Source organism: Argentina silus, assembly GCF_951799395.1.
Source record: "Argentina silus genome assembly, chromosome: 2".
NCBI lineage: Eukaryota > Metazoa > Chordata > Actinopteri > Argentiniformes > Argentinidae > Argentina > Argentina silus.
In genome coordinates this window covers 27615938-27628437 of record NC_139656.1, presented here as the reverse complement: position 1 = coordinate 27628437, position 12500 = coordinate 27615938, and the positions used below count along the sequence as shown (strand labels likewise).

Sequence of the window (12500 nt, the reverse complement as noted above, 5' to 3'; positions counted from 1 at the left end):
GCACCTTCCAACACTTACATCACCAACACCAGGCTTTTAACTGTGTGTGTTCCCCTAACCCCTGTGTGTGTGTGTGTTTGTATGTGTGTGTGTGTGTGTGTGTGTGTGTGTGTGTGTATGTGTTGTGCCCACCTACATATGGGTATTAAAATGTTTTGCCCAATTGGCTTAATTCCTCGACCAGCAGCTGGTCTGGCTACAGTGTCAAATCTGACACACGTGGTTGGAACTGGCAGGAGGATAGCTTAGCATCTACGACAACTTGAGCTTTTATGAGCTGTAGAATCTTTATGGAGGAACACAAACACAGAAGCGCGCACACACACGCGCGCACACGCATGTGCACACACACATACGGACACAAGCATGCACAAACACACACGCATGTACGTGCACACACACACACACCCACACACACGCACACACACAAACAAACCCACACACTACCAAACACACACTTGCCACGTGTGGTCAAGAAAAGACCACTGTGGTCACCAAGGTTCTGTGGTCCCAGCTCTTTTATGTCTTTATTTATTTACAGGCTACATTCATAAATATACAGGAGTGTTCTCCCACTACAGAGATGGACATCATGATCACAGTACTCTCTGTCAGGGGGGTGGAAAGGGGAGATATGGGGGGGGGGGGCAGTAAGGCCTGTTTTGGGGAGGCAAGGTCTTCGGAAGGGGGAAGTCTCGATGTCCCAGTCTTATACTGTAAGCCCACTTGAGGGGCCCCCTAATAATGACCTCAACCACAAACTCTAGCAACACTCTATACCTCAGTCTTGGAACCCAACTGTCATCAGGCTGCACTGACCAAGGATCAGAGGTTGGAGCTCGGGTTCAGCTCTATGTGCTTATTCATTGGAGTTACTGTCAGATCTGAGGCCTGCGGGGCTGCTTCGGGGTTATTCAGTCTCATGGCCCTGTTCCTGTAGCATCCGTATGGTCCATACCGGCCCAGGGGGGGAGGTTGTCATGCTCAAACGGTGGTCATAACCTTGAGGGAGCCCGTGCGGAAGCGCAGGATCTTCTTCTTCAGCGCATGGGAGGCCTTGATCTTGACGAAGGCTTTGGGCTGCAGGGGGGCTCCGGCCGGGGTTGGGGGAGACGGGGGAGACAGCTTGGGGGGAAGCTGCTGGGGCCACACCAGCCCCCCGCTCTCGTCTGAGTCGCTGGACAGAGAACTGGAGGCCGGTGACTCTGCCTCGCTCAGACTGGACTCAGACTCGCCCTGACCAGGGTGGGGGTATCCCCCGTCGGGCCGACACAGGGGGGCCCGCTCCCTGTCCAAGTAATCCAGGTGGGGGTGAGGGTGATGGGGGTGGGGGTGATGATGGGGGTGGGGGTTGGCGTAGGCGTACGGCGGGGGAGCAGGCCGGGCTTTGCGGGCGCGCCTGGACCCCTGGTCGGCCTGGGGAGGGGGTTGGGGCTGCTGGGGCGGCTGCTCGGCCTCGTCCTGGCTGAGCTCCAGGGTAGAGCGCCAGCGTCGGTATCCGGCGCTGCCAGGCTGGGGCCGCTTCCCCTTGGGCTGGCTGCCACGGCCACCCCCTCCTCCTCCTCCTCCTCCTCCTCCTCCTCCTCCTCCCCCTCCTCCCCCTCCCCCTCCTCCTCCTCCTCCTCCTCCTCCTACCCCTCCACCATCCCTCTCTACCGTGTTGTACTTGCGCTCGGGGACGCCCCGCTGGCCCAGGAGGCTGTTCTCTGACTGGGACCTGCAGGCCCTCCGCCCGGGCTTCTTGGAGGCCGGCCTCTCCTCACTGAAGCGGCACTTCTTGGGGCCGCCTCTGACCTTGGGCTGCAGCTGCTGTGGGGACGAGCCCTGCTGCTGTTGGGAACCCCTCTCTGGAGAGTGGCTGCTTCTGCTGGGTGGTTTGGGCCCCCCGGGGGCCCCCCTGTGGGAGTGGGAGTGTGAGGAGGCCCTGGCTGGGGCCCGGCAGGGCTGGGCAGGGATGTACTGGGCGTTGACCAGCTGCTCGTCAGGCGAAGGCGGTGAGCGGGGCGGCGGTGGCAAGGGGTAGCTGTAGAAGTGCTGTGGCGAGTCGGGCTCGCTGCTACTGGGGTCCTGAACCTGCGCCGGAGCTCCGCAGGGGAAGTCCAGGGAGGCGGAGCGGGTGTTGGCCAGGGAGGGCTGCCTGGGCCTGGGGTAGAGCCCTGCCTGCTGGTGGGGCTGGTGGTTCTGCTGCTGGTGGTGGTGGTGGTGGTGGTGGAGGAGAGGGGGGTCTTCAGGGAGCAGAGCCATGCCCAGGTAGGGCTGCTGATCCAGGCTACGGCAGGCCCAGGCGGGGGGGCCCTCGGTGCTGGGGGAGGTGGTGTGGTGCTCAGGGACGACGGGGCTGGGCTGCGGGGGCTGTGGGGGCTCCTTGCGGCACAGGCTGCTCTGGCGCGCCACAGTGATGGTCCGAGCCTCGTGGCCCAGGCTGGTGCGGGGCTTGCAGGGCCGTGGGGGCACGGCGCGACGTTGGATCAGACCCAGGATGTAGGTCTCCACCCGCTGGGCCTGCCGGTAGTCCTCCTCCGTCAATCCCACCTCCCCCATCTCACCCACCACCTCCACCCCTCCTGCCCCCTCCCTGGGGTCCCAAGGCCAGGCCTCCTCCTCCTCCTCCTCCTCCTCACCCTCCCCCTCTCTGGCTCCCTCAGCGATGCCCTCCAGGGAGGGGTAGGGGACTGAGGAGGAGCGAGGGACCATGGGGCGACACCCGGAGTCTGGCGTCTGTCCATCTCGATGGGCCACGAAGACTTCCCCTGTAAAACAGAACCGGTTAACACTGTCATAATCAGGGGACAAAGCAGAGAAAGCAAATAGTCACTTGGTTATACTCAAGCCATGACTGTAGCTGTCAAACAGTACCACCAAAACCTATGTCATAAAGGCTCCTGATTGGTGTCTGTTTATCCAGCCATAACCAACGAATTTGTCACGACGACAACATTTGTGAACCAAATGTCAACAGTTTGCGCAATGAATTTGACCTGACACACACGGATTTCGAGTTAGGATTCCTCCCCGACGCATGCATCAGACAAAGAACCGCTGAGACCACCTCTTAAGACCTCCCTCGAGTCTAGCCACTCACCGTCTTGACTGGAGTGGCACTTATCGTAAGGGATCGCTAACAAAACACCCTTGATAAGAAGCACGAGGGGGGGGGGGGTAAACAAACCCACTCACGAGAAAGTGCCAACAAACACAGTGACCGATCAGCCACGAACACAGCCTTGGCTGTCGGTACAATACACACACAGCTGCAGAAACAATGGATACTGTTATTGTGGCCGGCTTTTCCAGACACAACAGTGTGCGTGTGTGTGTGTGTGTGTGTGTGTGTGTGTGTGTGTGTGTGTGTGTGCTGCAGGAATCCTTTCACCCAGATAGATTGAGCAGCTGAGGTAACAGCGGTTGGTCATTAGGGCTTTACAGTATGTCAGACTGTGTGTGTGTGTGTGTGTGTGTGTGTGTGTGTGTGTGTATCTGGCTGTCTTCCCTGGGCTGGTCTGGCTGTATCCCTACAGGGAGGCATTTCTTTAAGAAACGTCAGCTCCAGTTCCAGCCAAGGACAGACTGACTAAGCTGCACTTTAACATATCGCTGTTTCCTGCTTTATGTCTGGCCTTGTGGGAGTATGTGTGTGTGTGTGTGTTTGTGTGCTTGCGAGTGTGTGTGTGTGTATGTGTGTGTCTGAGTGCATGTGTTAATGGATGAGTGTGTCTCAGAGGATGATTATGTGTGTGATGATTTAGTACACAAGAGAGTATGTGTGTGGGGGTGACTACAGTATTGTACATCATTTGTGTGTTGCCGGACACATTAGAGATCATGTGAATGAAAACAGTACACAAGTTTGTGCCTTGCTTGAGTGTATGTTGAGTGTATGTATGTATGTATGTGTGTGTGTGTGTGTGTGTGTGTGTGTGTGTGTGTGTGTGCGTGCGTGCGTGAGCATGTGTGTCTGACACGTTACATGTTACAGTGATGTTTTTCTGAGACTGCACAGAGCAGCCTTGTCTCAATCCCATGACTATACTCAAGGCCTCTACATAATCACTGTAGGACAGTCCACTGATGCAATTACCCCATCCCAACCACAACCACCAGCCTCTCCTTTCACCCCTCCACCAGCCCAGCACACCTAGTACTCCTCTGTATCGACATCACAGAGCACAAGCAGTCCTCTCGCACACACACACGTACACACACACACGTACACACACACACGTACACACACACACACACACACACACACACACACACACACACACAGACTCGCTCACAGACACACAGACACACTCACACACACACACACACACACACACACACACAGACTCGCTCACAGACACACAGACACGCTCACACAAACACACAGACACAGACACAGACACACACACAGATACGCTCACACACACACACACACACAGACACACAGACACACAGACACACACACACACACACACACACACACACACACACACACACACACACACACACACACACACACACACATGCACACACAGCAAGAGACTTTATATACATAAACACATAAACACTGAATCTTATAGCTCAGGGGAATTTTATGGAAGGGAACTCAAATAGAAGAGAATCCATTAAAAAACAAATGTTTCTTTCCTGCTTTAATGCAATTGGAAATAATGGGTTCCGTGTTTGTTTTGCAGTGCGTCTAGAAGACATTACGACTGGAGATATTCGGAGCTTGATTGAGTCTGCCTTAATGTGCTGCTGTTGTTGGCTGCAGCTCAGTGGGGGGGCCAGAGCCAGCTTTGGCTTGGCTGCTGTGGATGACTAGGTAGACCAACAGACATCTACTTAGCCTGACCTGAATACAAGAGTATAAATATCTGATATTACAGCCCCCCCGCTGTTCACCTCATATCACCCCCCCCCCTCCCTTTTAGTCTATGTACATCCCTGTGTGTGTGTGTGTGTGTGTGTGTGTGTGTGTATGTGTGTGCAATCACTCACCAGCTGATTTGGGTCTGTCGTTGGCATAGGCCATGCGGATGGCTCTGGCAGAGCTGGGGGAGAGCTCTCCAAACCCAGAGGACTCAGGCAGACCCATAGGAGGCTGGCTCTCGCTCAGCTCATAGAAACCTGCACACACACACACACACACACACACACACACACACACACACACACACACACACACACACACACACACACACACACACACACACACACACAACCACATTATGAAAGACCACAGAGCAATGGAGCAACTAGTGTATGACAAGGAAAAACTATAACCTATAGGCTATAACTATGGCACAGAGGTTTTCCTCCCTACAGACTATAACTATAATGTGTTAGCATTATCGCTAATTGTTTCTATAGCTAGCTTGCCAGCTAAATCACTGTGTCTGGTAGCCTAGCCAGAAGAAACACGTTTTTTTCCCACTCCAGGGTATCGTTTTACCCAAGCAGCGCGCCTTCCTTCTTTTTAGTTTGGGCAACACGGCCCCTAAGGTAGCAAAAACAATTGTTCATGATCATTAAATTCACACTTCTGCTGTTACGTAAAGTATATTTCCTTGAAAATAAAGTTGAACACTTATTTCCCTAAAATGAATGTAGTAAAATTGTTAAGACAATTCTTTATTTTTTTCCATAGTCGTTGCCCATACTGGCAGATAGAAGATTCTAGTGCCAGCCCTGGAAGCATACGATGTCCTTTCCTTGACAACAGGAACAGATTTGTACTGCTACAGTAAAAGTTCTTGTAGCCACTCTTGGACGGATTCTTCCACCTCGTATACCGTGTATTTGGTTTCTCCAGAGATTTCTCTCCAATCTCTTTAGTGAATGTTCCTACCACATTTTCTGTTATTGGGCATTTATTTTCTTTAAGGCCCTAAAAATAGACCGTATCCGTAAGTTTAAAAAGGGTACTTTAAAACACACAGACTATATTTGCACCAGATAAAACAAAGGAAAGAATGCTTCATTTCATTATTTTGGGTGCAACATTGTAAAATGTGGCCTGGTTGGCCTCACATGAAAATTCCAGCTCTGAAAATAACAACAAAATGCTGTTGTGCTATTCAGTCGGTCTCGCCCCAAAGAGCAACCACCCTCAACACATTACTGCATCTTCTTCATGTGACCATGACAACATTCTGTTATGAAATAGACTACTAGCATAGCATTACTAGCCTAGCTTGGAATGTGTAATTTGTCCAGTTAATTCTGCAGTGAAGAGATACTGTAGCATTGTATTGCAGTGTTGTTTTACACATTCAAAATAACAGCGAGCCATTGAGCCCAGACATTTGATGCCTCTCCAGGTCTCTTTAAGCTTTTTCAATGTGCCACCCTCAATCTACAAATCACCAACCCTCTGCACATACTTTGAGGTAATTGGCGAGAACATTAGCTGTGGATTTAAAGCCCCTTCTTCGGGGAGCAGAAAGTCGTTTTAGTTGGATTCCTTACAGCATTTCTAGCCAACTACATTTCACCTCTCAGCAAAAATGCTCCTTTTTGCGAATGGGATGCATAGATCAACTTAATGTGGAATTCCTAACCCTTTCCCAACAGATTCACAAATTATGCAAACTATACAAACACTGAAAAATCTGTCTACTGTATATCACACATGACTCTGGCCCTTTCTCCAAATGGACTATAGGACATGTGAAATACAGTCTGAGTGAGGCCAGAGAGGTGAGACCATCGACTGGGCAGCGGTAGCACAGTGGATGCTTTAGCCATTATAAAGTGGAGCCAATGTGTCTGCATGCTTTTGTTCCTGCCAGGCATGAAACCCCCTCAAATAATGATCTCACCCCCTGAACCGAGGGGAGAAACTCAATTGCCTCAATAATGACTTGCTTCTTAGAATCAGATGGTTTCACGCTCGGATGGAACTAGCATGCAGATACGAGCCCAAGGGTGCCAATCGCTAGAATAGAATAGAATAGAACAGAACAGAACAGAACAGAACAGAACAGAACAGAACAGAACAGAACAGAACAGAACAGAACAGAACAGAACAGAAAATAATAAAATAGAATAGAATACAATATAATAGAACAGAATGTTATGGTCCTCCAGCAGATGGAAATAGATAAGGTAATATAATCACATCACACATTTTGCATAATGTTGTTGTGGTCTGTCAGAGGTGGTTGCCAAGCACCATATGAAGAAGAAGTGTTGCGTGTTGTGTACCTGAGCTGGGTCGACTGTCCCCCACGTCAGCAGGGGGCTCCACTGAGTTAGCCTCTGTGTTCACCCTCAGCTCCCCAACCTGCTGCTCCAGAGACACCATCAGACCCCAGGGAGTACACTGGAGACTACTCTGAAGAACAGAGAGAGACAGACATGGTTAAACACTGTACACACACACACACACACACACACACACACACACACACACACACACACACACACACACACACACACACACACACACACACACACACACACACTGTCTCATCTCCCAGGGTCAGAGACAAAGCCGGAGAGACAATGACGCATCACAAACAACATTCACATTCGCAGACAGCTATTACCACAAGCACTTATTAACAAAACAGTGGAACAATAACATGCCATTCCCCCCACCCACACAGAGATACACACAGATATACAGTACACACACACACACACACACACACACACACACACACACACACACACACACACATTCACATAGGCCTCTGCTAAATATGTCAAACAAATAGTTTCTGAAAGATGGGAACAGAACTGCTTCTGCAGGAAGGTAAAGCTGTCAAAACAACCACCTTAGTGTTCTCCCATCACTGTGGAACGGAATACATTATAGAAAGAGGGATGGATGGATGGAGGGAGGGAGGGAGAGAGAGAGAGAGAGAGAGAGAGAGGGAGAGAGAGAGAGAGAGAGAGAGAGATGGGGGGGGGAGAAAACAGAAAAGGGCATCTTCATCACTCGGGGCAGAGAAAGATAAAGAGAGGAGCTATTTCAGAGAGCAAACCATGAGGATCCCTCTCTCAATCACTAAATCAATCAAACCATGAGGATCCCTCTCTCAATCACTAAATCAATTGTGCAATCCATCCATCAACCAACCAATGAATCAAACAAACATCCATTTCACTCACTCTGCGTCATAGAATGGACAGAGAGAGGGCAAACAAGATGCACAACTATGCAGCGAACTCTGTCTGACATGAACATAAGGCTGCCCGGGAACACCTTCAGTGGAACATCGGCTTGTAAACAATTCTAAAGTACTTTGTTAACCATGAGTTATTGTGAATCATTTCACCATTTGTTCATGTATACTACTACAGTATATCAACATACGCGATAAAAGAATGTGAAATATCAGGCTGAAAATATACATACACACACGCACGCACGCACGCACGCACGCACGCACACACGTGTGATGTAGTGATCTACTTTTTCATTGTAGCTTTAGTTTGACAAACTATATTTCTCTCAAGGGTAGCTTTAGTGTAGTTCAACTTCTTCCCTCATAAAGTAATAATTGGTTATTTAGTTAAATACATTTTCAGAGTAGCTTCCCCAACACTGACCTACACGTGCATGCAGACACATGCACACACATTAGAGTTATCTTTTTCTTTTTCAAGGACTGACCTCAATATAGAGCAGAGTGAGCTATCAGACAGCATAGAGGGGAGTGTGTGTGTGTGTGTGTGTGTGTGTGTGTGTGTGTGTGTGTGTGTGTGTGTGTGTGTGCGTGTGTGTGTAAATCAGGACTGGCCGCGGTTCCACGTCCGCTGAGCAGGCAGAAAAGGCTACTGGGAAATGTGGCAGAGATAATGTGCCATGTTTAATTCAGACAACGGAGGAATCTGGGAATTATGCTGAGTGTCTGGATTGTGTGTGGGCGCACAGCCGTGCATGCTCACGCTGACAACAGACACACACACACACACACACACACACACACACACACACACACACACACACACACACACACACACACACACACACACACACACACACACAGTTGTGGGAGAGGGCAGGATCACATATGGTTGTTAGGTTGGGGCTGGGGGGAGTCTGTGACTGTGAAAGTCAGTGCTGGACGGGTGTATGCTGTGGTTAAACATCCGAGGAAGGGGAGTTTCCACCGAAGAGCTGAGAACTGACAGCTTGTCCTCTTACTCACTGGCCCTTGTGTATGAATCAGGGGCTCGAAAGCCTGAGACCTGGAGAAGTGTGTGTGGGACAGGGGTAAAGCTCAAAAACATACACCCTTTTTTGAACCCGGGTCAAAATAATATTGTAAGATTTCCATTTGCTTGAGCCCATCTGATGTGCCAAACAACATTTGGACTGATCCATTGGTTCTTTTGCGCCAGGAAAACTCAATCAAGCACAGAAAAGTATTTTAGATGATTTCAAATACTATTTCAACACAGGGCTGGTATGGGTAGGCCTAAGGATGTGGGCCATTGGGAAGGCTAGGAGTGGACAATACAGTCACGAGCATCGTAAAAAAAAAACAAGGGAGGAGGAGAAAGAGAGGGAGAAATATAAAAGAGAGCGCAAAGCAAAAGTCCCTGCACACCATCTCCTCATGAGTGACTTTCCCTCCAGCCTAGGAGTGTCAATCACAGAGACAAACATCAAAAACTGACACTCCCTCCCTCCAGCCCCACAACCTCCCCACTCCCTCCAGTCACACTGAGTCAGGCCTTGCTTGCACTCTGAGGAAATCCATCAAAGAGAGGATGAAGGAAACTTGCTGTGTGAGGAGAGTTTGGGGGTCATCTGCTGGGTTTGTTTTCTTCATGGAGTGCTGCTAGTTATTCTATACTAGAAACATGCTAAATATGTATGCACTCACTGTATTTTACTGCCTACTGGCAGTCGCTTTGGATAGAAGTGTCAGCTAAATGGCATATATGATATTAATTTTGCATTGGCCTCATACACTAAATATGTGTTATGAGTAGCAGTGAATACATGTATCTACTTTCCTTCCATTATAAAACATATTAGTGTATAATTGATACTAAAAGATTTTTGACATGTTTCTAAAAGAAGACTAGATTAGGTCGACTTTTTTTACGACGAGGTCCTCAGGATAGCAGCAAAGTTGCATACATCTCCTAATATGGTTTGTATGGGTAAAACCTTCCTAGCTACAGATGAACAAACGGCACTTTAAAGGGATAGTTCACCTAAATTACAAAATCACATTTGATCCCTTATCCTGATAAGAGTGTCTAGAGTGCCTGTGCCCAGATAAACAGCACCAAAGTGTGGATTGAAGTCTGTCTGGTAGTGATTTTGTAATTTGGCTGAACTATCCCTTTAAAGTGAGAGAGTCCTTATCAGACACATACATTCCTACAAAATCCCTTAACCACGTTCAGTATGTGGTATTCCACGGGTATTTGGACTGAGTCTTGTTCGACTCACATAATGAGTTTAGGGGACATAATATCAGCAGACAGGGCAACGACACATCCCAAAACGGAGCAGACAGCCATCACAAGACGTGAAAACACACAAGACACATTGATAATCTGCATTCGTCCCCAGCTGGAAGCTAAGTGGAGGCACCGAGATGCTGATGGTAAAGAGAGAGGAGTGTATGTGTGTGTGTGTGTGTGTGTGTGTGTGTGTGTGTGTGTGTGTGTCTGTGTGTGTGTGTGTGTGTCCAAGCTATGTCAAACTAGCCCACTTTGTGAGGGTGTGTGTGTGTTTGTGTGTGTGTGTGTGTGTGTGTGTGTGTGTGTGTGTGTGTGTGTGTGTGTGTGCGTGCATGGGAGTTCCTAGTCCAGATCTGTCAAATTAGACCCCTCTCAGATCACTGTACAGGGTGTCATGGGAAGTTGCATCAGAACATTTCCCAAAAACTACGCAGGAGGAGGAGAGGGAGGGGGAGGAGGAGGAGGAAGAGGAGGAAGAGGAGGAGGAGGAGGAGGAGGAGGACTAGGGGATTGTTTGGGACTCAAGGGGAGCTGGAACTAAGGCTACACAGAACTTGAAGGGAGAGAACACACAGATGTTTAATGACTTTTTAAAGATGGTTTGAATCATTTAGAGAGAGATGAAATATGTGCAAGGCACAGGATAAGAGACTGGGAGGAACGTATGATTACAGTTGAGGGTGTAACTCCATGCATGTGTCATTGGTGTTTAATGCCTTTTAGTGGTTTGCAGGGTTTGGAGTTAAAAGCTCTGTTGTCTATATACATATGATTCACTTACTTTAGACAAATGTACTTGTTGTAAGTCGCTTTGGATAAAAGTGTCAAGAAATTGACATGTTGTATACACAACATGTCAATGACAGAAATGACAGAAGTGTATACACAGTACATAGGGTAGAAAAAACGCTGCATACTCTTAAAATGAGCTGAATTCCCTTCAACTCCATGATAACAACTTTGTAAAACACCCTAGCGAGCCATACGTCTGCCTCCTGTAGTAGTTTCTCAGTAAACACAATGTAGTACATCATCTCTTTACTAAAGGGGATGCCACGGGAAGCCACAGCCTCCATCTCAACCACACTGGACCATTCCAATGGCTTAATCATATCACATCTGGACCTTTAACATGATGTAACATGCCATAGATATGCACGTGGTGTGTGTGTGTGTGTGTGTGTGTGTGTGTGTGTGTGTGTGTGTGTCTGTGCAAATTAACTGGGCTAATGTCATGCATGCGTTGGATGAAAGGACCTGTGTGTGGGTTTAGGAGCTACTCATGTGAGACCACACCGGCTCAATGGATGCTTGTTTCCTCCACACACACACACACACACGCACGCACACACACACGCACGCGCGCGCGCGCACGCACGCACGCACACACACACACACACACACACACACACACACACACACACCTCACCACCGTACTGAGAGGTATAGAGCTGTGTGTGTAATCCCTAGGATCAGACCCTAACACCCTATAGAGGTCAGACTACAAAGGGCCTGCTCCTACACATCTCATACGATTAACACTCCCAAGAGGAGTTTTCACAAGGCCACAGTCAAGTCCACTTTACTAACGGTCCATTCAGTTCATTTCAGAGTTCCTCATACTGTATAGGTGTAGGGAAAGACAAAGATAAGCAAATGCTGCAAATGGAATGTCAATGTCAACTACTTCTAACTGAAACTGTAAATTATTTTCATGTTTTTATCCAGCAAATGTCTTAGCTACATGACTTAAACTAGCAAAGGACCTGTGTGGTTGAAATGCAGTCGTTATTTAGTTTGGAAATGTCTGCGGAAACATGAATCAGGGAAATGAGCCAGCCGCTTCACATTCGCTAAACCCGAAGGTTCAAACAAATCCCCTCATTCCCCAGAAAAAGCTCAGACAAGGATGTCAAACAGGACGTTTACTAGGACAAATCATCATGATTCAGCATGGTTATTTAGTGACATTTTCATGGGGAAAAAGCTGCATATTGCACCTTTAACGGATTTCATTTTTAGAAAAGTGAGGTAAGGCGACCCCCCCCCCCCCCCCCCCCCCTCACCCATCCAGCTTAGGT

At 48.8% G+C, this 12500-nt stretch overlaps 1 protein-coding gene across 1 annotated transcript in view; it reads right to left on the bottom strand.

The window, feature by feature from the left end:
• Nucleotides 1-708: 708 nt before the first annotated feature.
• The window catches only part of LOC310801292 (dapper homolog 3-like), a 20053-nt gene continuing 8261 nt past the window's right edge, over nucleotides 709-12500 (bottom strand). Inside the window, exons 2-5 of the mRNA XM_083665287.1 lie at nucleotides 7192-7321; nucleotides 4984-5112; nucleotides 1636-2750; nucleotides 709-1569 (exon numbers count right to left, since the gene is read on the bottom strand). Of these exons, the coding sequence (XP_083521413.1) occupies nucleotides 985-1569; nucleotides 1636-2750; nucleotides 4984-5112; nucleotides 7192-7321 (1959 nt within the window). The 3' untranslated portion in view covers nucleotides 709-984. The remainder of the gene's footprint in view (nucleotides 1570-1635; nucleotides 2751-4983; nucleotides 5113-7191; nucleotides 7322-12500) is intronic.